Here is a 26,885-nt window from a genome sequence, read left to right as displayed (position 1 = left end):
TGAGGGGACCAACAGTATATGGGGACACTAAACATGTTAGCTTTAATAGGCCAGTTCTGATAGCCTAAATGGTAACATACAGGTCCTTCTAAATAAAATTGCATATTGTGATAAAGTTCATTATTTTCTGTAATGTACTGATAAACATTAGACTTTCATATATTTTAGATTCATTACACACAACTGAAGTAGTTCAAGCCTTTTATTGTTTTAATATTGATGATTTTGGCATACAGCTCATGAAAACCCAAAATTCCTATCTCAAAAAATTAGCATATTTCATCCGACCAATAAAAGAAAAGTGTTTTTAAAACAAAAAAAGTCAACCTTCAAATATTTATGTTCAGTTATGCACTCGAAACTTGGTCGGGAATCCTTTTGCAGAAATGACTGCTTCAATGCGGTGTGGCATGGAGGCAATCAGCCTGTGGCACTGCTCAGGTGTTATGGAGGCCCAGGATGCTTCGATAGCGGCCTTAAAGAGGAGCTGTTAGGTATAGGGTCTCAGAGAAAATAAACACATATATCAGTAGCTAAACATTGGCTGTACTTACATTACATATGCATTTCACTGTCCACGTTTGGATTTCACAGAATCTTTATATAGGATTTGCAGAGAATGATGCTCCTGACAGCTCATGGCAGGTTCCATGTTTGTCTGTCTCCTATGAAGCCAAATGTGTCGTCATGTCCTGCCTGCTTCCTGATGATTAGACTCACACAAAAGATCGGTAATGTAAAACACTACTGTGCAGTGAATATTAATTAGCCATGTGGCTAGGAACAATAGCGGACTCCTGCAGTGTACTCTGCCGGGAGTTTTTTCAGTGCTGTGAGCTGCTGCTGTTGTAACACGAGCCCTGTAACTTATCACTATCAGCCGAGGGGAGGGCCCCAGAATGCTTTACTGTATGGTATGCGGCTCTCGGCTTCTTAAGAGCTTGGGTCTAACATCCTTGCAGTTCAGCACACATCAAAACTAAGAGAGATTTTTAACTTCAGTATTGCCTTTTTGGCTTCCTTCTAAACTGTTTAACACAGGAGAATAGAGGTTTAAATTAGCTTTTGCAGCCTGACAGTTACTCTTTAAGCTCATCCAGAGTGTTGGGTCTTGCGTCTCTCAACCTTCTCTTCACAATTTCCCACAGATTCTCTATGGGGTTCAGGTCAGGAGAGTTGGCAGGCCAATTGAGCACAGTAATACCATGGTCAGTAAACCATTTACCAGTGGTTTTGGCACTGTGAGCAGGTGCCAGGTCGTGCTGAAAAATAAAATCTTCATCTCCATAAAGCTTTTCAGCAGATGGAAGCATGAAGTGCTCCAAAATCTCCTGATGGATAGCTTCATTGACCCTGCCCTTGATAAAACACAGTGGACCAACACCAGCAGCTGACATGGCACCCCAGACCATCACTGACTGTAGGTACTTGACACTGGACTTCAGGCATTTGGGCATTTCCCTCTCCCCAGTCTTCCTCCAGACTCTGGCACCTTGATTTCCGAATGAAATGCAAAAGTTGCTTTCATCCGAAAAAAGTACTTTGGACCACTGAGCAACAGTCCAGTGCTGCTTCTCTGTAGCCCAGGTCAGGCGCTTCTGCCGCTGTTTCTGGTTTAAAAGTGGCTTGACCTGGGGAATGCGGCACCTGTAGCCCATTTCCTGCACATACCTGTAGACGGTGGCTCTGGATGTTTCTACTCCAGACTCAGTCCACTGCTTTCGCAGGTCCCCCAAGGTCTGGAATCTGTCCTTCTCCACAATCTTCCTCAGGGTCCGGTCACCTCTTCTCGTTGTGCAGGGTTTTCTGCCACACTTTTTCCTTCCCACAGACTTCCCACTGAGGTGCCTTGATACAGCACTCTGGGAACAGCCTATTCGTTCGGAAATTTCTTTCTGTGTCTTACCCTCTTGCTTGAGGGTGTGAATGATGGCCTTCCGGACAGCAGGCAGTCTTACCCATGATTGCGGTTTTGAGTAATGAATCAGGCTGGGAGTTTTTAAAAGCCTCAGGAATCTTTTGCAGGTGTTTAGAGTTAATTAGTTGATTCAGATGATTAGGTTAATAGCTTGTGTAGAGAACCTTTTCATGATATGCTAATTTTTTGAGATAGGAATTTTGGGTTTTCATGAGCTGTATGCCAAAATCATCAATATTAAAACAATAAAAGGCTTGAACTACTTCAGTTGTGTGTAATGAATCTAAAATATATGAAAGTCTAATGTTTATCAGTACATTACAGAAAATAATGAACTTTATCACAATCTGCTAATTTTTTGAGAAGGACCTGTACTCCTCTTCCTCAGCCTAGGTTTATCTTCTTCAAGCAACGTCTAAAAAAATAAATATCTGTATTGGTACCCACCAAGCAGTAAGCCTCGTACAACGTGGGCTTGATTGACGGCGGTGGTTCGCACATGCGCAGTGCGGACGACCTCGGGGTCGGCTTCCGGACCAAGAAATGAGACCGGGACAGCGGCGGAGAGCGGAGGTGACAGCGTGGGACAGTCGGCTGCTAGGGGCTGGAGAAAGCCCCAGGTGAGTAAAGCTTTTTTTTTTAAATTCACTTGATGACTCCTTTAAGGAGAAGGCCCCAAATGCCACCATTTTGGAAAGCTAACAGACAAGGCTATTCAAAAGTGGGTGTTTTGTAAGCTACCGACTTGTGTAATTTTGTTGAAACTTTCCCAAGTTTGATCATAATTTTGAAAATGACATTTATTTTTTAATGGTGTATTGAGTTTGTCCCTACCTAATTTTTATGTGACAGGGGTCCAAGCTGTAAGACCCATCAAAATGTATTCTACAACTCATGAAAAACAGCAGTTTAAATTTGGTTGTTGGAAAATGACAGTTAAAAAATTGCACTTGAAAAACAACAGTTAAAATTTGGCAGTTGAAAACAACAGTTGAAAAATGGCTGTTGAAAATTGACAATTGGAAAACGATGGTTGGAGAATGGCAGTTGAAATTTGGTAGTTAAAAAATGGCCGTTGAAAATTGACAGTTGGAAAATGACAGTTGGAAAATGGAGTTGAAAAACAGTTGCAATTTGGCAGTTGGAAAATGACAGTAAAAAATTGAATGGCAGTTAAAAAACAACAGTTGAAATTTGGCAGTTGAGAAATGACAGCTGGACAATGGAAGTTGGAAAATGACAGTTGAAAAACAGTTGAAATTTGGCAGTTGGAAAATAACAGTTAAAACATGGCAGTTTAAAAACAGTTGAAAAACGGCAGTTGAAAAACGGCAGTTGAGAAATGACAGTTGGAAAATGGCAGTTGAGAATTGGCAGTTGGAAAATGGCAGTTGAAAAGCAAAAGTTGAAATTTGGCAGTTGAGAAATGACAGTTGAAAAACGGCAGTTAAAAATGACAGTTGAAAAATGACAGTTGAAATTTGACAGTTGAGAAATGACAGTTGGAAAATGGCAGTTGAGAACTGGCAGTTGGAAAATGGCAGTTAAAAAACAGTTGAAATTTGGCAGTTGGAAAATGACAGTTGAGAAATGGCAGTTGGAAAATGGCAGTTGGAAAATGGCAGTTGAAATTTGGCAGTTGGAAAATGGCAGGTGAGACTTGGCAGTTGGAAAATGGCAGTTGAAAAAAACAGTTGAAAATAGCAGTTGAGAAATGACAGTTGAAAAATGGCAGTTGAAAATTGACAGTTGGAAAATGACAGTTAAAATGGCAGTTGAAAAAAACAGTTGAAATTTGGCAGTTGAAAAAAGGCAGTTAAGGAATGACAGTTGAAAAATGGCAGTTGAAAAAAACTGTTGAAAATTGGGAGTTGGAAAATGACAGTTGAAAAATGGCAGTTGAAAAACAACAGTTGAAAATTGACAGTTGGTGTTCTGTTTCAGATAAGGGCTGGTTCGTGTTAGGAGTAGGTGGTTAGGGTTAGGAGTAGTTGAGGGGTGGTTAGGGTTGGGCATAGTTATCGGAGAGTTCAGGTGAGAGTTGGGCACAGTGGGTGATAGTAGAACATTGGTTAAATATTCCAGTACCGTTATTTCATACCTATTACCATTATTTTTCCACCCATTTTTCCTTGTGGCGCTATTATAGATAAACCCTATGTATGCCTTTCACTAACTCTCCCCATCTATGCCTAACCATAGCCACCCCACACAGACTTCTAACGCTAATTATTATTATTATTTATTATTATTATTTATTTATTTATAAAGCGCCAACATATTCCGTGGCGCTGTACAATGTAAGAAAACAAACAAGGGATACATAATGATACAGACAATGATATACATGAAAATATGAACACTGATACAAGATACAGCACTGCTGATTACAATTTGATTTAACAGGATGACTAAAATGTATAAATTTCTAACAGTGTGCAAGCAATTGAATTAATAACATTCCATGACACAAAAGGGTGAGAGCCCTGCCCTTGCGAGCTTACAATCTAAAGGAATGGGGTGGAAACAAGAGGTGGGGGAAGTATACAGTATATGTACAGGCAGTGCGTAATTAGGTTATTTAGTGGGTGCATGGCCTAAGCTAGAGAATATGCTTGTCGGAAAAGGTGGGTTTTGAGGGAGCGTTTAAAGATTTCAAAGGTGGGAGAGTGGCGGATGTGTTGTGGAAGGGCATTCCAGAGGAGGGGTGAGGCACGTGAAAAGTCTTGTACACGTGAATGTGAGGAGGTAATTGTAGAAGAGGATAGAAGAAGCTCGTGTGCAGATCTGAGATTGCGGTTGGGTTGGTATCTGGAGACTAGTGAGGAGATGTACAGGGGAGAGAGATTGTGGAGAGCTTTGTAGGTTATGGTTAAGAGTTTGAACTGAATCCTCTCATTAATTGGTAGCCAGTGAAGAGCTTGACAGAGACTGATTCTTCTCAAGCTATACCTAACACTAATGGGCACCGACATAGGCGCCCATGTAAATTGTCGCTAATAGTGGCAGTAAACCGTAAATTGGGCACCAGAGTCGCCCGATGAAATAATGGGCCCTGAGACTGCCCACTATAGAAACTGTGGCTATAAATAGTGCGTGCAGTGGTGCCCACTATTTATATTTATAGCTGCTATATTTATTGCCGCAGTTTCTATAGTGGGCATTCTCATCGCCTGCTATTTTATCGGGTGAATTTGGCACCCAAATTTACTATTATAGCCTATATTAGCATCTATATAAGGCATTACCTGGGTGCCTATGGCAGCACCCAAATGTATTGGCGTGCACTGCGCCCAGATTTATGTGACCTTCACAGCAGCTCCTGTCACCTCAGAACACAGATCTGAGGTAACACAGAGCTGCTGTGAGAGAGGCACAAATAGGGAGAGACACTTGTGTCTGTGTACAATTTTCCATATCCTTTGTCGTCTTGCACTTGCATCGTCCTACGTAGGGTGCCGGCACCTGCTACCAGTTTATGGGAATCATACACGTGTTGCAATTTAATGCAGCAGGAAATCAGTTTTTGTTACGCACGCGCGATTTACCTAACGCCGTTACTGTAACAGTCATCATTCAGGTATAAGATGGATAGGGGTTCATTGACGACCAGCGATTGTGCCCCGATCCATCTTCACTATTGCAGTAACTATGGCGTAATTGATTGTTTAAACGATTGCGGTAAAATTATCAAGGTGCGTAAAGGGGATCTGGGCGATCAGTAACTTATGGCCCTTTCACACCAGGGCGGGATTTTGTACCGCGCTTCACCGCTAGGCAATAAGTCTATGGAGACTTTCATACTGCCACGGTACAGCACGATACGATGGAAGTGACGTTTTCACTGCATCCCCGACGCTAGGACAGAACTACGGTAACTTGCGTCACTCTGCGGCGGACCGGAAGTCCTGTTACTCTATGGCGTCTCAGGGATTTTAAAAATGTTGGCGTTGTGATGCTGTGGCGCACATGCGCAGAACCGTATTTTAGCAATACGCTTCCGTGCACTTCCGCATACCCCAAGCAGGAAGTGACGGCAAATGCACCTAACTTCCTGCTTGGCTGGTGGCCAGACAGGGAACACCGCCTACTAACTCAGTGTTCCCTGAAGGCCTGTTTCTGGCGCGGGCGCAACGCATCGCTGCCACCAGTTTGCGGTGTGAAACAGACCTCAGAGATCCGTCATGGCGGGCGCGATCTCCGCACGTCACCAAACATGGTTTAACTTTTGTTAAAGCGGACCCAAACATTTTTTTAAATCAAAATATTTAGTTGCACCACTCTGACACATACAAATATAAATAAACACTCCTTCAAGCCTATGAGCATTTCAGTGCATGCTTTTATCCCTTCTCTTTTCATAACTAGGGTTATACAGGTGGCAGCCATTAGCAATTCCTCCTTTGCTGGACACCATCTTACTCCACCAGTTTGCCGGATTCTGTCCCGGCAATATGAAAGGAAGGGAGGGGTTTCTCCAATAAATGTAAAATATTTTATATTTGGCATCATGCAGCTGAAAACAGGCTGCTATTTATTATTATAATTTAGAAAATAGATTTTATTTCTGAAATCTTGTATTTTTAATTTGGGTCCACTTTAAACAATGCTAAAAATACGTCGTAGGTGCCAACCTTCAGACACACGGATCTTCAGGTTCAGGAACCCCATGATCTCTTGCACTAATCATCAGGGATGATCTTCCGACTAGCTACGAGTTCTTAGCTACTCTGAATAGATATGGTAATTATAGCAGCTGTCACTGCGGGAGATGGGGGTTAACTTACCCATAAGTCCGAGGGAACTTTTTTTGTTTAGTACAATAAAATAACTGTTTAGGTTTATATTTTTAAAGAGGAGCTATAACCTAAATAACATTTAATAAAATTGCTTATTTTTTTTCAATATTCCTTTATAAATGATTTAGTCAGTGTTTGCTCATTGTAAAATCTTTACTTTCCCCGACTTACTTCCTGAAATGTATGACAGGCGGCAACTGTCGCCTTGCAATGCTGGGTCCCCGGTTTGAATCCTGGACAGGACACTTTATGCACAGTTTATATGTTCTCCCCATGTCTGTGTGGGTTTCCTCTGGGCACACTGGTTTCCTCATACATCCCTAAAACATACCATTAAGGTAATTGGCTTCCCCCTAAATAAAAATTGGCCCTAGACTGGCTGCCCATGCACTGCACACAGATTTTCAGCATGAAATCGATTCACAATCTGTAGAGCTGCCGCTGCTGCCTGCCTCTCTGCCCCTGCTTTCCCCCGCCAGCAGCAATACATTACCTGTTCCGCTGGTGTGAGTCCCCGGGTCCCTGTAGTCCCTTTCTCCGGCTGGCCTTCTTCATCTTCGCATCGCTTCCTGTCCCATCCTGTGAGAAGGGGAAGTTCAAACAGTAGAGCAGCCTCTACTGTTTGTACTTCCGCTGGTCACAGGACAGGAAGGGAAGTGAAGATGAAGAAAGCCAGCCGGAGAAAGGGACTGCAGGGACTCAGGCCGGCGGAACAGGTGAGATTATTGCTGCGTTGATCACCGCCAAATCTAACGACCCGCTCCCAACCCGCTGGCGTTCGAGCTAAATTTTCCGCCTGGACAGATGGACGGAATCAATCGATTTTGGATGGAAATTGGTTGATCAGTTCGCGTTTGCGTAATCGATTTCACATTGCCAAAAATCGAGTGAATGTATGGGCACCTTTAATTCATTTCCAATGTAACAAAATAGATCATAAATGGAATGGTTAGATAACGGTCCCTCTGACATTGCCATGCACTTCTTCAGATTGTGCTGTACATTATTTGTTAATATGTCCCTTTTGTTCTGTTTTAAAGACTACACCACCCCACGTGATTGGTCAGCTGGATAAGCTTCTCCGAGAGGTATGTGAATGCAATGTGGGAAACAAAACCTACTCCTGACTTTAATCGTTTTTGTTGGCATGGCTCATAGAGAAGTTGACAATAATGATAATGAACCTTGTGATCCATGTCTTGCCCATGATTGGTTTCATTCTGTGTTTTTGTTTCCTGGTGATCAGGTCTCCACGCTGGACGGTGTTCTGGAAGTCCGCAATGAGCACTTTTGGACTCTGGGTTTTGGCAGTATGGTACGTTTTATATTTTGCTTATTTGTAGCTTATGTATCTAGTATATTGGAAATGTCTTTAGCATGTTATGTATAACTTAAAAAATTGAGAACAGTGTAGAGGCAGACGTGAAAAATTATTTAATCTAGTAATGCATTTGGTTTTATTTCTGTGTAGGTTCTCAGCAGTAGATCTCCTTTGTATACTCTTTGATTGGTCTCCTTAAATAGGTCATTTTGTATCCTGCTTCCATACTCTCTAAGGCAGGGGTCTCAAACTCAATTTACCTGGGGGCGCAGGAGGCAAAGTCAGGATGAGGCTGGGCCGCATAAGGAATTTCACAATCGCGGCGCATCGCCGCCTCTGCCCGCCCCTCTCACTCTTTCTTCACAGAGAGGGGCGGGGAGAGGCGGCGATCCGTGCGGCGATTGACATCAGGAGGGGCAGAGCTGAAGCTGAAAGCTCTGCCCCTTCCAGGAAATGCCGGCGGATTGCCCCCCGGGCGATTTGGGGGCTCTGCAGCCCTTGTTTAGTGGTGGGGATGCAGCGGATTACTTGGGAGCACTGAAGCGAACTATAAGGAAGCTTTTGCCAGCGAGGGCCACAAAATATTGCATCGAGGGCCGCGAGTTTGAGACCCCTGCTCTAAGGGTTGTTTTACACGAAGAACGATTTTGAAAGTATCAGCATTTCAAAAACACTTGCCTAATAGGTTTTTATAGGCTAATGCACACTAGAGCAATGTGATTTTTTTTTTCCGCAAACTTGGGTCCTGCAGCATTTTAGAGGCGATTACGCCTCAATGTAAAGTATAACAGACCTGTAAAATTGCTGAACAGAATGATTTTCAAAGCGTGTTTGCCAAAGCTGTTCATGTCCAGGGCAAAGTGTACGTCCTGTTTTACCACAAGAACTATAAAATAGCTAAATGCAAATGCTTCAAAAATTGCTATGCATCAATAGAAAATCGCTAGTCACATGCTGGGAATCACTACTGCAAATCGCTGCAAGAAGCATTTGCATTTGCGATTACGGTTAGCAATTTTTGGTGTGAACGAGCCCTAAAAAAGCATGATGATGCTGAGCTAAGCTGCAGCCCCAGTCTCATCAACATTTTAATTCTGAGTACATGGGACTTCTGAGTTCGGATATGTATTTTTTACAGTGTTGCATTGCCAGCCCTTACCTGCTCTGACCAGTTTTCTTTGTTTTCCAGGCTGGGTCAGTTCATGTGAGGATTAGAAGAGATGCCAATGAACAGTTGGTTCTTGCTCATGTCACAAACCGACTTAGTACACTAGTCTCAAATTTAACTGTTCAGATCTTCAAGGATGAATGGAGTCGGCAGGTTCTGTCTTCTGGCACCATGCCGCCCAACAGGTTAAATATGCCAGACCACCACATCATTCAGATGCCTCCACTAAAGACATCCACTGATGAATTAAGTCCGATGACCTCCACACCAGCCAAGCCTAGCAGTCCACCTCCAGAATTTGCCTTCAACACACCAGGCAAGAACATCAACCCTGTCATCCTTCCAAACACTCAAACAAGACAATACACAATGGGACTTTATGGATCTGCTCCTTATGCTGCCACATTTAACCAGGGACTGGGCGTGCCTGCTCTTGGCGGCACACAAGGTTTGCGGACTGGATTGACAAATGTGGCCAACAGATATGGAACCTACACAACATCACAATTATCTCAGTTCAAACAATGATTGTATTTGTGTGTGGCAATTTCCCGCCTATTTTTTGGCGATTGTTTTGGATTTGTTGAAAGCAGTTGAGAACTCTGATATCATGACGTGAGGAATATCCTTGGACCTATCACAATCTAAAAGTGTGTGGTGTAATACCACTGATACATTCCCTCTGATATTTTCCTTATACAGATTGCTTTTTCCGCCCTTCCTCTTACAAATGGAGGAGGTGTAAAATAATAAAATGTTTTTTTTACATAATATACGGGACAGAATCTTTGCTTTTATCATTATCCCACTTTAAATAAAGTAAACACATGTATATAAGACATACATTTCAGAGTACAATTAACAATAAATTACCTTTGTCCTAACAGGTTTTGGTCCAGTCCAACTCCTACCTGGTAAGCATCTATAGTCCAGGCATGGGCAAACTTGCCTCTCCAGCTGTTGAGGAACTACAAGTCCCACAATGCATTGCAGGAGTCTGACAGCCACAGTCATGACTCATAAAGGCAAATGCATTGTGGGATTTGTAGTTCCTTAACAGCTGGAGGGCCAAGTTTGCCCATGCCTGAATACTAAGACACACACACCCACACACCCAGTTGGACTGAGCAACCTCCGTTCACGAAGTGCTTTTGAAAATAAAGAAAACCCTGAGAATCTCTCATGAGGAGATGGACTAGTCCAAAGCCAGTCAGATTTTTACTACCTACTGGAAGTGATGACCTCACCGGAAAAAAAAATCATTGTGTATATTGTTCTGGGACAAATATACACTTTATGTACTGTATATGTATTTCACAATTTTTCTTAATGGTGTTTTTTTTGTTTTTGTAATTTCATACAGTATATGGTGGTCTCTGTATTTGTCATTTATCAGTGCTGGGGCAGACTCTGACACCTTACAAGGATTTTAGCAGTTCATTAAATTGTCGGTTTCACTTTCCTATACTGTGCTGGAAGAGTTCAGAAGCAATATTTTTATTACTGTTTTTAAAGAGAAAACATGCAGAATATTTAGATGTTAAAGTTAACCTGATCAGTAATCTTAATGGGAGAGAAATTGACACACCCCAGTAGAGGTAAGCTTCTGGATCTGCCAGAGGCTTCCCATGTCCTTCCAACCAGCGTGGGATGCCGGGACCCTCTGGAATTTTGCAGTCTTGCTTCCATCGGTGAAATAGCGTGGCCAACTGTGCAGGACTGAGCAGGTTGCCCTGCAACCTGCCCATTAGCATGGAGCACAATCGGCTCTTTGCTACAGCACAGTTTTCTAGTGGCTTCCCTCTACTGAGGTAATTACCCACTTTTATCTCTTCAGGTACACATTACATTTAAGGTGGCCATACACTGGTCCATTTGCCATCAGATTCGACCAACAGATAGATCCCTCTCTGATCGGATCTGATCAGAGAGGGATCGTATGGCTGCCTTTACAGCAAACAGATTGAATTGATTTCAGCCTGTAAACCGATTCACCACCTGCTGAGCTGCCGATGTTGCCTGTCAAACCCCCCAAACCCCCCCCCCCCCCTCCCCCGCATACATTACCTGAAGCCTGGTCCCTGGCATCTTCTCCGCATCATGGCATCCGCGTATAACTTTGTCACTCCAGTGACAGCGGAAGTTCAAATAGAGCGCCCTCTATTTGTACTTCCGCTGTCACTGCAGTGACACAGGAAGTTATACGCGGATGCCGTGATGCGGAGAAGATGCTAGCCGGGAGGTGATGCGGAGAAGATGCCGGGAGCCAGCTTCAGGTAATGTATACCTGCGTCGATCGTACGCCGCTAGTGATGCGCTCCCTACCCGCGGGCGATCGACGGTAATTTCCCGCACGGAGCGATCGACGGGATTGATCTATTTCGGGATGAAATCGATCGAAATTTAGCGTGAACGATGTGACAGCAGATTCGATCCCAGTGATCGAATCTGCTGTCGATCGGCGGGTAATCGGCCTAGTGCATGGCCAGCTTTAGGCTTTAACGGAAACCTGAGCTGAAAGATGTCTTAGGTTTTATCTTTACTTGGGACTTCCTCCAGCCCATTTGAGGCTGCCTGGTCCCTCGCTGTCTCCCCGGGCCACTCCTGTCCCCCCGCTGGAAGGGGCAGTAGTCTGACTCGTCGTGCTTTGTTGAGCATGCATGTCCCTGAAACGCACTCTCCCGTGGTCGGCTGGGGCACGTGTGGCTGTGGCTGTATGCGCGAAGAAGCGCGACTCGGTCAGAGTAATGGACTGTCCAGTGGGGGACACGAGCAGCCCAGGGAGATGGCAAGGAACCAAGCTGCCTCCCTCCCTACCCGCGGGCGATCGATGGTAATTTCCCGCACGGAGCGATCGACGGGATTGATCTATTTTGGGACGAAAACGATCGAAATTTAGCGTGAACGATGTGACAGCAGATTCGATCCCAGTGATCGAATCTGCTGTCGATCGGCGGGTAATCGGCCTAGTGTATGGCCAGCTTTAGGCTTTAACGGAAACCTGAGCTGAAAGATGTCTCAGGTTTTATCTTTACTTGGGACTTCCTCCAGCTCACTTGAGGCTGCCTGGTCCCTCGCTGTCTCCCGGGCCACTCCTGTCCCCCCGCTGGAAGGGGCAGTAGTCTGACTCATCGTGCTTTGTTGAGCATGCATGTCCCTGAAACGCACTCTCCCGTGGTCGGCTGGGGCACGTGTGGCTGTATGCGCGAAGAAGCGCGACTCGGTCAGAGTAATGGACTGTCCAATGGGGGACACGAGCAGCCCAGGGAGATGGCAAGGAACCAAGCTGCCTCAAGGGGGCTGCCTCCCTACCCACGGGCAATCGACGGTAATTTCCCGCATGGAGCGATCGACGGGATTGATCTATTTCGGGACGAAATCGATCGAAATTTTGCGTTTAGCATGAACGATGTGTCAGCAGATTCGAACCCAGTGATCAAATTGGCTGTCGATCGGCAAGTAATCGGCCTAGTGTATGGCCAGCTTTAGTACAGTGCATTGTATAGAAGGAAATCCGTTTAGACTAGGATAAACAAGACAGGTTTTAAAGCGGCACTTTATTCTCTTTATCAAAACTTCATCTGCTTCTGTTAACTTCGAGTCTTTTAGTGATGCTTGAGAATTTGGAAACGTTCTAAAAATTTTCAAAATTTTTATATCAATGTGACCTAAAAAATCACCAAATTTTTAAAAGCATTCTAAAAGTAGATCACGTTAAACAAATGAAACAAAAAAAAACATTATAAGTAGTCATGTGTATTTATTGAAAGAAAAAGATCCAATACCATACTGCCTTACTAATGTAAAAGTGGGTATCCTGAATAACTTTCACTATATGTCATTAGACTATACTGTGTCATCTGACGCCATCTCTGCCAAGAATCTAGTATGTGTGCTTAGGGGGCTCCAGGGCCCTGGGGGGAACTGAAGCAGGGGGATGTGGGAAGATACCAGAGAGCCCAGAGGAAACCCATGCAGACATGGGGAGAATATATACAAACTCCACGCCACGTGCTAACCACTACGCCTCTGTGCTGCCCATATGGCAGCCTCAATATACCTCTCGCTTCAGTTCCCTTTAACTGCCTAACGACTGCTCAACGCCAATTGGCATGAGCAGAGCTGCAGCCCCAGGACCACTCCACGCCAACTGTGGTCAAGTACTGGGGCGGAGATTGCAGGGTATCGTGTGCGTCAATGCGCGCACATCCCCGCTTCAGCCTCCCAGACGTCTAATAACAATGTACATCGCTGTGATCTAAGGCAGTACTGTACTGGAGACAGCTGTGTGACACGGCTGTCATGGATGTCCCCTTGGGGGAGACAGGAGCCATCTGCTGTCATAGGCAGGCGGAGGGAGGGATCTGTATATAAATAAGAAAAAAAATAGTATTATTTAATGATAAAAAAAAAAACAAATACATATTTATAAAAAAAAAAAATTAACATCATGGGAGCGATCATAGCCAACCAACAGAAAGCTCTGTTAGTGGGCAGAAAAGGGAGGGATCACTTGTGTGCTGAGTTGTGCGGCCCTGCAGCAAGCCCTTAAAGCTGCTGTGGGCTATTTTGTAAAAAAATGGCCTGGTCACTAGGTGGGTTTAAGACCACGGTCCTGAAGAGGTTAAAGTATTAGAGGCATAGCATCAGCAGAGAAACCGGGCAACTGCTTTGTTAGAGAATAAGGATGGTAGCCTCCAAATTCCTCTCACTTCAGGTTCCCTTAGGATAGGGAATAGATTGTGAGCTTCTTTGAGGACATGACATGTTCAGTGTACTCCATAAAGTGTTGAAGGAGATATTAGCATTATGTAAATACATAATAAATACTGGGTGTCAAGTACTGCTGCTGCCTGCCATTGATATATGCAAGGATCAATTCTTGCCTTTAATCATCTTTAGGTTTCAGAGAATGGCAGAAAGGTAAACACTTCATAAACCCATTTACATACACTCCTTGCAGATGAACAGGATACGGTAATTATACAAGGGTGGGTAGTGTATTTAATTCTATCGGGAGGCAGGAGATGGAAGCCATGTGATAACCAACCCCTAATTAAGGTGGCACACACCTCAGTGTGACAAATGACACTGGAAACCTTGCACTTGCCCAGCAACTTTCATCTTGTTATTTCAAACCACGTTTTACATTTCAGTGAAATTTTACTCTCATTTAAAAAACAAAATTGACAAACTGATCATCCAAAACGTTAAAACCACCCACCCACCTACTGTTATGCGGATTCCACTCATGTTGCTAAAACAGCTTTAACCTATCAAGGCGGGGTCTCTATTGTACCTCCAGAAGATGTTCTATGGTATTTGGCAAAATGACGTCATCAGCAGCAGATCCTTTAATAAAGCATACCTGAAGTGACATATGACATGAGATAATCATAGGTGCATATGGTACTAGCCCTTCTAAGAAACTAAAGTGCCTTCGTGTTTTCCTGTACAGCAAGTTTCAAACTTGAGTTGCTATGTATGCAAAACAGCTTGTCCTAAAAAGTAAATAGAAGACAAAATCCTTTTCCTTATTTGTGGTAAAACTAATAACATTTTACTGCAGAAAAGTTCAAAGGGTCATTACTTCTTTTTGTTTTGCAGCTGCATATTTGGATTTTTAGATTGTTACGAATTTACTACTTACCATTACTATTTCACAGACAATTAATTATGTCATATTTGTGTTTTCAGTTAAGGTCTGCTTTAAAGGGACTCAGAGACGAGTAAATACAAAAAATGTATACATACCTTGGGCTTTCTACAGCCCCCTCCAGCTGATCGCTCCCACACCGCCTTCTGCGGTAATGGGTCCTGTCATTTCGGCCAGTCAGCGCAGAGCGCTCCCAGCCACGGGAGAGAGACGGAGGATGCGCCGCATGCGCATCCTCCGCCTGCTCCAACTGGCTGCGACTGGCTGAAATAACAGGACCAGTTACTGAAGATGCAGAAGGCTGTGGATGGCGGCGTGGAAGCGATCGACCGGAGGGGGCTGGAGGAAGCCCCAGGTATATATACATTTTTTGTATTTACTCGTCTGGTACACTTTAAGCACTTTGCTACCGTTAAGGAGTGTGCAAGCTGTTTTAGAATAGGTGTAGGAGAACCCTGCACTAGAACGGTGGCCTGTGGGAGGATACCACAGGTGCACTTTAACGCAAATTGTGTGGAGTTTAGTGCACTTTGCATGTATTTGGACTGGATGAATAACAAGCTGCATATAGTTTTCGTGAAGTTTGCAAGTAAGTCAGTAATATCAGCCTCCTACACATAGATCTATTTCCTATCTGTACAGGCCAGCACACCAGTAATCTGCCTGTGCGCTAAGCCTTATAGGCTTGGGTGATGCGGAGTTATATGTGCTCGTAGTCTGACAATGCCACTGAACTCCTGGCATGTAGGAGGGTGTCTTTTGCAGAAATGTACACTCGAGGACTCAAGTGAGCTAAATGCTAAGTATGGTGTTACTACTGTATTTCTACAGGCACAAATAAAACCCACTTATTTGAAGGCACATTGCCTAATTACAGTTGAGGGAGTTCTGCCTGCTCATGTGATTTAAGGAGCACACTGGCTTTTTTATATTATTTGGGGAGTAGAGGGGGGCTTCATATAAAGTTTTTTCCTAGATGGGGTGGGGATACCACTGGCTACACCCCTGCTAGCTTCGGAAAGGTTTAGGCTGGGAAGAGAACAGTTTGTTAATTGTTACCACTATTCAAAGCACTTATATGGGGTAATAATTACCAGCAAAGCACCATTGCAAAGCTGATACAGTGGCTGAAGGAGGGCCCTGGTGCGGTCACTGCATCGGTTATAGTTACATCACTGTGTCCTCTGATTTCTATGTGTATGTTTTGAGTGTATACATTTATTGTCTTTTTTGTAGATATAGATTTTTGCAGATTTATAATGACTCAGTAGGTCTAGCAAAAAAATCCCAGTGCATTGAATTAAGCCCAGTGTACACATCCAATGACTGGCCAATGTAACCACCTCCATGTAGTAGGAGGGCCAACAGATTCTGAATGCTATGAACAGACTGTGCATGTAAGCTCTCATACTACATGTAGGTGGTAAAATTGGCTAATTCAAATTGGATGTGTGGACCAGGCTTAAAGGTGCCCACTAACAGCACAATTTGTGATAGATCGTAAACAATAATTTGGGCCCACTAACGGAGAGGAAAATAAGTCCAATCAGGCCAAAGAATCAGCACCATTAACAGCATTGATCAAATCGATCGTATGGCCGATCATTCATGAGATTGTACTGTTAATGGGCACCTTAATAGTTTAGTATGTTTTGGAATTAGATCTGTTTCTACAGGCAGAAAGTAGGAAGTTTTCATGTTCTATGGTATTTCTGGCCCTGGAGTTCCTAAAACCTGCTTTGTGCAAATGCAAAAATGTTATTTGTTGCGATAGTCTGCACAGAAGGAGCAAAAAAAAATTGTACAGTGTGGCATTTCAAAACAGCAGGGGAAAAAGAAACTCTTAGGCCCTTTTCACACAGGCAGCTGACAAGTGGTGAAGTCGTCACCTGCCAGCTGCTCTCCTGCACCAGCCGGGCGCTTGATAGCGCCCGGTACCAGTGCTGTACAGGTGCCCCCCCAGGGAGTGAGATCTGAGCGTTGCCGTAGTCGCGCTCAGACTCTCCATGCCAATTTCTTCCACTGCCCAGTAACAGCACCGCATTTCAACGCTTGACCCGCGTGGTGTTACAACCGCTGCAATTCGGCTACATTTGCACTGATGGGTGGCTGAACTGCGTGTATGCCGTGTGAAAGGGGCCTAAGTTTAAGAATGCATTAGGCTCCTCTGAGTCAGTTTGATTAACAAAGGAAGAAGGGCTGTCCTTTCCACATGTGTTTTTGTGCCACAGTGCTATCATCAGTGCGCAAGCATTTACTATTTGCATGATATTATGTAGTACTTTGCACTGGTGTAAGGGATAACTAGGGTGGCTACAGTATGCAGTAACTTTAGCTCATCATTTAAATTTCTTGCATTTTATTATTGATTTATAAAGCGCCAACATATTCCATGGCACTGTACAAAGAAACAAACATGAGGTACATAATACAGACAGACAATGGTCTGCACTTGCGAGAATCTAGAGGAAGAGGGGAAAGAGTTTTGAGAGAGTGTTTAAAGATATCAACGGTTGAAGAGTGACGGATGTGTTGTGGCAGGGGATTTCAGAGGAGGGGTGAAGCATGTGCAAAATCTTGATTTATTGATTTATCACTCACAAATACATGATATTTTTTCAACAGCTAGGAGGTGAATACATTCAACTAAGCTGTCCTTGATTGCATTTTTTTATATCACTTTGGTCACCTTATTCTTGGTACCTTGAAGCTTCAGGGAAAAACCTTTTCTTTTTGTAAACATTGTATAAACATTGTAATCATGATAAAATATTTGCAAATATTATTTAAAACAAATTAAAAAAAAAATTTGAGAAAGCACATGTGCATAAGTATTCACAGCCTTTGCCATGAAGCTCAAAACTGAGCACTGATGCATGCTGTTTCCCCTAATCATCTTTGAGATGTTTCTGCAGCTTAACTAGTCTACCTGTGGTAAAATCAGATGATTGGACATGATTTGGAAAGGCACAATATAGTATTGTATCTGATGACACGGCCAGGGGGGGTTGTGCCTGAGTTCGTAGGTCAGCAGACATGGAGGACCGGCCATTGTGTGTAGTGCCCTGCATCCAATATCATGTGGTAAGCGGTTTCTGTGACTCCACCATGATACATTTTTTGCTTGTAAGTCCCTCACCAGGTTCGCCATTAGCCCCGCCCAGCTCTTGCTCATTGGTTGAGCAGGCTGGTGGAGGTGTATTTAAAGGTGTATAGTGTGCACAATCTGTGCAATTTGATAAAGGGCTTGTCAGGGCCCCAAACAGCGGTCTGTCACCTTCCGCCTTTTACTTCATGTAATAAAAGAGCATCATTACTACTGGTGCCAATTTTTTTCTATGTGTGGGCAGCTTTCCATACATAGATCATTATTATATGTACACCATATCCATTAAAAACAATGTTACACAAATAAGTCAACAAAAAAGATGCTGCTTGATGAGCGGCACAAACATTCATAAATCAACAAATGGATACAATGGGAGCACAGTGCACAACCCTTACAAGTGTGCCCTCTTGGCATGTGTATTGTTATTATTATACTATATTTATAAAAGGCCAACATATTACACACGCAGAGCAGAGACATTTCAACATTAAACCAAGTTACACAGACACATCACAGCATTAAACAACGGTACACAAAATAGTGATGTAAAATAAACAATGGTGAGCAGATTGCAATGTAGGGATAAATATAGCAGACAAGCCACTGACTCCATATGGTGGTGGAAAAGATCACAAGTGGAGGAGAGCCCTGCGATAAACATGTGTATGTACAGTGCCAAACATATTAATAACCAGGCTGTTTTACTTGTTTTATTTTGCTGCCTGAAAAAGGTCAATAGTTCATGTATTTTCTCTCTCTCTCTCTGCCCTCAGAAGTTGTATTCTGCCAGGAAAACTTTTATGGTTGTAACTTGCTTATCAGTAATGTTATATTCCCAACAAGGTACCGACAAGACAGAAGCTGTCACTTCCATACCTAGAAATTAACTATTTTCTTACTCTGGGAAACTTAATAGGCTGCCACTGATTAGAGACAGTAAGACATTCAACCTACTTTGTAAATGTTTAATTTTAAAAGAAAACCATGGAATACTCAAAATTATTTTATAAATATAATTATTTTTCTCATCAGTTTATTTTCACCTCGGGTTCACTATAAGGCTTGCTTAAACGAGTTTACGGTGAGGATGAGCCTAATTGGGGTAGGTAAGGAGTTCCATAGAGTAAAGGCTGCTCTGGAGAAGTCCTGGAACCACACAAAGGGTGGACGTCTGTAGAGTGTTGAAGGAGTGGAGAGAGCAGGCTAGGGAGTCTTTCTGGGCAAGATCTGAGATGTAGGAAGGTGAGGTAAGTTGGATGGATCTTTATGCCAGTGTACATAAGTGTAGAGATGTCAAATGCTTGTGCAGCTTTTCTTGGAATTTTGCGTAGATCTGACAAATCAGTTTGCTTGGGATGGCATCCTGGCTGAAGCCCCTACATGCTCTATGATTCCTGGACTGATAACATGAAGAGTAGAGGTTGTATGGCAAATTACAGTTACTACAGGGGTGGCTTCTCAGTCTGGAGGAATGCCTACCACAATGTGGTATCTAATGATATTATTATGGAAGGGGCACAAATTTTGTGCCGCCTGGGGCCTCAAAAACCTTAGCAGCACCCTTGCCCGATGAGATGCAAATTATCCCAGCTTGCCTGTAAGTTAAATGCAGTTTGGAATTGGAACTGATTTTGATTAATTTAGTTCCAAGCCGCATTAATTGTGCATGCAAGCCAAAATTAATGGGCCTCAGTTACCACCTCTAATACGGAATGAGACCACTCAAGACAGGAGGTATGGTTTGTGACGCCGTCGATATGACATATCGAATGCGTCATGGAGTTACCAACGCTAGTTCTTCGCAAACCACCCAAACTGACAGTTTTTTGGTTTAAATACACTTTTTTTTCCCTTCACCAAAGGGCTGGAGAAATCTTTTCATGGTCAGTTAATTAGACTCCTGTTAAAAAGATTCTCTGCCAGCACAGGGGACCCCCTGAGGTGTTTATGACCTCATCCATCAGGTGAAGGGTAGATATCAGTTGACAGAAGCTCATAAATTGTAGCTTTCTCCAGCCTGATCGGCACCGACCCACCAGGAGTCCGACACCTAGCTGCCTTGTGGCCTGAGTTGAAAGGAGACAGGAATGATCCTTATCACGCCATCTGGGCACCCAAAGATTCAACCAAACTGTAGAAACTGTATTTAATAAATAGGCACAATTTGGTAATATTTCTGGTGTTCCCAAGATCGCAGTTCCCTCAAATTCACGGAGTTTATTAGATTCCACATGACCCTGGTCCTGAGAGATTTTCAGCCCTCTGGATCTTTCGGAACCAGTGCCAGTAAGGTGAAAGGGGGGGACGGTGCTATTAGCGATCCAGACTCCTCGTGTTTGGTATTAGCAGATTCACACACTTACGCTGATTGTGAATATTCATTCGGGTTCTTGATATTACCTACGGGCATGCTGAGAGCGGGCAAAATATGAATTGGCCCAAAACCTCTCCCTGCCTAAGGGGGCATTGCCTTATTCAAATTGCACAAGGCTGGACTTGTACGTGTCATAACTCCCCCCACCTACAGTGAGGAACAAAACTGACATGATCCAAAAGTCCAGCGTCCTTTACCTTCAATCTGATGCCTAGTAACATCCTGGCAGCCCGCAGGGACACGGGCCAACCTCCATCTTTGAACTTTCTAACAAAGGCCTGTTGGCCGCATGGCAACCGCCATTTTGGGACTTTCGCCAAGACTTGCGATTGCCGCATGGACTACCAATAACGGTATTTGAACTGTATATAATCAGACATTCTGTTCCTTCCCTTCTCTCTGTCAATCAATCTGTTCTAAAATAAGCTGTGTGTATGTAGTTTAGAAATAAACTAACGATTTTATCGTTCAGTCTTGTGCCTGTTCTGGTCATCTGATTGCTGCTATAACGAATCTGCCCTCTGAAGAGTCAGTCATACTACCGCATTGTTTTATGATTTGCTTATGATTGTTGATTTGCTAGCTAGGTTGTAAATAACCGTTTCTTCCTTCTAGGATTAGCTAGTACCAGATTTCCTGTGCGAAATCGATAACTTCGTTTCTCGATTATAAATACAATTCGAGATTGCATCATATAGGGACCCAGTAACCTTTCTTTAACGTCACATTGCTCACAGTCTTTAAGCCGTCGGAAGTGACTATTCCCCGAACGGTGACTTGAGCGTGTTGAACGTGATTGGGCTGGCTACCGTATTATGATAGCGGGAGTCTCTTTCCTCCCTGAACTTGAGAGAGTGGTGGCAGTCTACTTTATTTACCCGATTTCCAGCGCGAAATCGATATTTTTAGTTTACCGATTGTATATACAATCAAAATTGTACATGTATGGGCACCTCCAACCAATCTTAACCGTTTACTACGCACACAGTGAATTTGCCTCCAGCAGTCTCTAGTGCATGAGACCTGTATGGCAACAGTGGCCTAGTAATACGGGATTGGTGAGTGATTGTCCCATTACATATTGTCGGCAGCTGCGCGACCAATCTTTATTGTCAGTCTGTTCACCGTACTTCCTGCGTATGCTAACGGGAGCAGATTAGACGGGATTGGCACGCTCTGTCGCCCTTTTCTTTCTTACCTCTGACGATCCAGCAACCGGTCTCGTTGTCCGTCTGCGCCCGTACTTCCTGCGTACGCTAACGGGAGCAGATCTCGACGGGATCGCGGGGCTGGATTGCCACATTGGTGGGCAGTGGTGGTGATAGCACACCCCAAAACCAGGCATAGCCAGCTTTTGGGAAATCAGAGCGCAAAGATCTGACAAACTCAGTCTTTGCAACCAGAATAATAAGACAGTGGTCACTAAGTATCCTGTCTTGCAGAACCGAAGTTCTGGGCACAAAACGGTACACATTGATAGTGAATAGATTGGTCTACATTTTCTAACTTTTTCTTTGCTATATCCTACTCTTTCTTGTACTCTTCTCTTCTGAATGTCTGATTCAGTTCAGTTTCACCAGAATTGGTCAGTTCCTGACTTGCAAGCCCTCTGCAAATTGCATGGCATTGCTGCTTGCAGCACAACAAGGCTGAGCTGGTGGCATTACTCCAGAGATGGAATCCTTGTCGCCACCTTGCTTAATGCCTCTATTACCTGCAGTCCTGATACCCCCGGAGTGGTTGGCAAACCTGACCGGCGAGGATCTGCGCATATACCAGGAGTTCCGAGAAGAACATCGCCAGCATGAAGCAAGGATGCTCCAGCGTGAAGCAGAGCACCAAGAGCGACTGCGCCAGTTTGATCTCCAGGCCAAGGAGCGACGACTCCAGCAGGAATTGGAGTTGGCAAACCTGACCGGCGAGGAACTGCGCCGATACCAGGAGCACCGAGAGTGTCTGCGCCAGCGGGATCTCCAGATCGAAGAGCTACGGCTCCAGCGTGAATTGGAGTTGGCCCAGCTAACCCAATCAAATCAGCACTCTTCACTATGTGTTTCGGTGGAGAGATGCGAACCTCTACCCGTGACCCCCACAGCAAAACTTCCTGCCATGGAAGAGGGCACGGAACGAGACTTTCCTGTATGCACCTCTGAGAGGGCGTACCATCAGGTTCCTGTACCTGACAGCCAGAGAACTCTGGTGCTGGACAGTCACAGAACACTGTCCCAAGACTTGGAAGGAGGTAAGCCTACTGCATTCGCTCCTCCTGGTCCGGCGAGCTTTGTGCCACCGAGACCTGCAGCTGCTGCTATTGCTGCATCCCAGTCTGACACACCTGCCATTCGCACGTGTAATCTTTGTGGCGCAACCGGCCACATAAAGTTCTTCTGTCCCAAGAGGAAGAGAACGACCGTCCCTAGCCCGAAGATGGCTAGCAACCCTGATCCGTCACCTGCATCACCCTCTGCACTGCCTGTCAGCGTGTCAGAGATGCTCTACGGTTCCGGAAATCGTCACAGTGCTCCAGTGGACGACCAGATCATCTTTTGCTCCAGTGCTCCAGAAGCAGATGTTTCCTTGGTCTGTTCCGACCTTGCCACAGAGGAAGATATTCTCCCACAAAAGCTCCTCACCCTGACTGAAGTCAGGCCCAACCACCACAACCCTGTTATCCCAGGTCCCGAGAAGGCCGGATGGGGGGTGGGTTTTCCAGAGTGGGCTGTTGCTGAGTTTCCCTCTCCTCCTGTGCTTGGCACTGATCTAGGCACGCTTGTGTGCCCTTCGGAATTTTCTGCTGATATGCAGGAGTTCCCAGCAGGACTCCCTGACCACCAGGTACTGTACAAGCCTTTGGGAAAACAGGGAGATGTCAAACCCTTACCTGCTATTGCTACTGTACCTAACGCCGCTGGGCGGGAGGTACCCCCAGATTTACATGTACCAGCAACTGACTGTCTTTTATCTCTTTCTGCACCTGTTATTACTAATGAAATTGCATGTGTCAGTGATAATTGTGATAGAAACGCTGTACATTCTTTGGCCATTACATGCCCTATGGCCAGCCGCATGAACTCAGAGCTGACAGCAGGGATTCCCTCTGACAATTCTGACTTTCAGGCGGGTGACACTCATGCTAAAAATGACATCTCATGTTATGCAAATGCTTTCGATAATGTTGTGCATGTTTGTGAGAGTACGCTGGATGACGTTTTCAGTGTCACCGGCAGTCTGGACTCAGGACTATCTGGAGAAGTCTCGACTTCCCCTGATATCTCTGACCTTCAGACCAATGTCAATATTGACGTGATTTTGATGTACCCAAAAGGTGATGTTTATTGTAGTGTACCTGTGCAGACAGACACACACAGTACTGTTAACCTGAGCTCAGAGCCTGCAGGCATTCCTGTCAGCTCTGACCCCAGAGAGTGTGGTTTTCAGCAGCTGACCTCAGATCGCCCTAGGCAGCTAGCTGAGATTTGTAGTCCCACATCCGTGAGGATACTACAGAGAGACTCCAACCTGCAGGCGCTTAGTGGCCAGACCGCTAAGCCGCCCGCAGTGGAAGCTCCACTACAGGTGTACAGGGAGAATGGTAACTACTCCAGTGAACCCATCCCCCATGTAATTGACACCCCAGGTGGAAGCACGGTCCATGTGGATCTGTTAGAAGCCCAGTCAGATAGAACGCAGTTAGTTCTGGGAGAGCACGGCCAATTAGAACAGGAAGACACAGGTCCCCTGCCAGGCTTGATAGCTGCCACACGAGAATTGGCGGATGATGTGAAAGTCACCCCCCACCTCTCGTACTCCCCGAAGGCCTCGCTGAAGCGCACTGCGCCCCCACAGCGAAATCTTCGCAGCAACCCTGGGCAGGATACAGCAGTTCACAGAAGGGACCCGGGGACTCACAAGCCCTTATGGCAGATCCCCTACAGCGCCTCTCCGGAGGTGCAAGCAAAAGTGAAGATGAAGTATGAGGAGATGTTACAGATGGCTGTCCTCCGCAAATCCTCTAGCTCACCGACCACCATGTTCTGTGAGGCCTATAGGATGCCGGACGACATCCCAATAACCGTTGCGTATCCCATGACTCCCCTCGGTGATCTGTTGGATTGGCTGGCATCCGCCAACTACCTAACGATCATAGATCGGAGCTACGGATACTGGCAGATTCCAACCGTGCCCAAGGCACGCCTAGAATCCACATTCACCCTGCCCTTGGACTTAAACGCCTCGATGCGGATGTCTTTTGGCATGATGGATGCCCAAGCCACCTTTCTCCAGGCGTGGAACGACCTGTGGAAAAGCAAGCACGGTTGTACAGTCACGTACCCGGATGACATCCCTGTGTTCCCCCCGACTTGGGAGCAACACTGCGATCACTCGTCCCTGGTACTAGGACAGCTGTCAGCTGACAATCTGACCGTTGAACCAGACGCATATCAGATTGTCATGACAGAGGTACAGGCCTCTCTGGGAACAGCGGGATACTACAGGACGTTTGCGAAGCCCTGTAGCCTCCTGGCTAAACCACTGACCAACACAAAAAGGGCAACCCCCAAGGTCATGTGGAACCCAGGCTGCCCCGCTGTACTGAGCCCAAGTAACAAGTTGGTATTGCTTCAGTCAAGGTCCTGCTAACCGCTCCTTCCCCAATCTTGTAAAGGGGGGAGATGTGACGCCGTCGATATGACATATCGAATGCGTCATGGAGTTACCAAAGCTAGTTCTTCGCAAACCACCCAAACTGACAGTTTTTTGGTTTAAATACACTTTTTTTTCCCTTCACCAAAGGGCTGGAGAAATCTTTTCATGGTCAGTTAATTAGACTCCTGTTAAAAAGATTCTCTGCCAGCACAGGGGACCCCCTGAGGTGTTTATGACCTCATCCATCAGGTGAAGGGTAGATATCAGTTGACAGAAGCTCATAAATTGTAGCTTTCTCCAGCCTGATCGGCACCGACCCACCAGGAGTCCGACACCTAGCTGCCTTGTGGCCTGAGTTGAAAGGAGACAGGAATGATCCTTATCACGCCATCTGGGCACCCAAAGATTCAACCAAACTGTAGAAACTGTATTTAATAAATAGGCACAATTTGGTAATATTTCTGGTGTTCCCAAGATCGCAGTTCCCTCAAATTCACGGAGTTTATTAGATTCCACATGACCCTGGTCCTGAGAGATTTTCAGCCCTCTGGATCTTTCGGAACCAGTGCCAGTAAGGTGAAAGGGGGGGACGGTGCTATTAGCGATCCAGACTCCTCGTGTTTGGTATTAGCAGATTCACATACTTACGCTGATTGTGAATATTCATTCGGGTTCTTGATATTACCTACGGGCATGCTGAGAGCGGGCAAAATATGAATTGGCCCAAAACCTCTCCCTGCCTAAGGGGGCATTGCCTTATTCAAATTGCACAAGGCTGGACTTGTACGTGTCATAACTCCCCCCACCTACAGTGAGGAACAAAACTGACATGATCCAAAAGTCCAGCGTCCTTTACCTTCAATCTGATGCCTAGTAACATCCTGGCAGCCCGCAGGGACACGGGCCAACCTCCATCTTTGAACTTTCTAACAAAGGCCTGTTGGCCGCATGGCAACCGCCATTTTGGGACTTTCGCCAAGACTTGCGATTGCCGCATGGACTACCAATAACGGTATTTGAACTGTATATAATCAGACATTCTGTTCCTTCCCTTCTCTCTGTCAATCAATCTGTTCTAAAATAAGCTGTGTTTGTAGTTTAGAAATAAACTAACGATTTTATCGTTCAGTCTTGTGCCTGTTCTGGTCATCTGATTGCTGCTATAACGAATCTGCCCTCTGAAGAGTCAGTCATACTACCGCATTGTTTTATGATTTGCTTATGATTGTTGATTTGCTAGCTAGGTTGTAAATAACCGTTTCTTCCTTCTAGGATTAGCTAGTACCAGAGTTCCTGTGCGAAATCGATAACTTCGTTTCTCGATTATAAATACAATTCGAGATTGCATCATATAGGGACCCAGTAACCTTTCTTTAACGTCACATTGCTCACAGTCTTTAAGCCGTCGGAAGTGACTATTCCCCGAACGGTGACTTGAGCGTGTTGAACGTGATTGGGCTGGCTACCGTATTATGATAGCGGGAGTCTCTTTCCTCCCTGAACTTGAGAGAGTGGTGGCAGTCTACTTTATTTACCCGATTTCCAGCGCGAAATCGATATTTTTAGTTTACCGATTGTATATACAATCAAAATTGTACATGTATGGGCACCTCCAACCAATCTTAACCGTTTACTACGCACACAGTGAATTTGCCTCCAGCAGTCTCTAGTGCATGAGACCTGTATGGCAACAGTGGCCTAGTAATACGGGATTGGTGAGTGATTGTCCCATTACATATTGTCGGCAGCTGCGCGACCAATCTTTATTGTCAGTCTGTTCACCGTACTTCCTGCGTATGCTAACGGGAGCAGATTAGACGGGATTGGCACGCTCTGTCGCCCTTTTCTTTCTTACCTCTGACGATCCAGCAACCGGTCTCGTTGTCCGTCTGC

At 44.9% G+C, this 26,885-nt stretch overlaps 1 protein-coding gene across 2 annotated transcripts in view; it reads left to right on the top strand.

The window, feature by feature from the left end:
* Positions 1 to 9,977, top strand: part of SLC30A6 (solute carrier family 30 member 6) — a 66,306-nt gene extending 56,329 nt beyond the window's left edge. For both annotated transcript variants that reach the window (XM_068232172.1, XM_068232171.1), the window contains exons 12-14: positions 7,758 to 7,805; positions 7,964 to 8,032; positions 9,228 to 9,977. In XM_068232172.1, coding sequence (XP_068088273.1) covers positions 7,758 to 7,805; positions 7,964 to 8,032; positions 9,228 to 9,734 — 624 coding nt within the window. In that variant the 3' untranslated portion in view covers positions 9,735 to 9,977. The remainder of the gene's footprint in view (positions 1 to 7,757; positions 7,806 to 7,963; positions 8,033 to 9,227) is intronic.
* Positions 9,978 to 26,885: the final 16,908 nt, after the last annotated feature.

Source organism: Hyperolius riggenbachi, chromosome 4, assembly GCF_040937935.1.
Source record: "Hyperolius riggenbachi isolate aHypRig1 chromosome 4, aHypRig1.pri, whole genome shotgun sequence".
Taxonomy (NCBI): domain Eukaryota; kingdom Metazoa; phylum Chordata; class Amphibia; order Anura; family Hyperoliidae; genus Hyperolius; species Hyperolius riggenbachi.
Note: the sequence above shows the minus strand (reverse complement) of the source record. Positions and strands in the feature narration are given on the sequence as shown.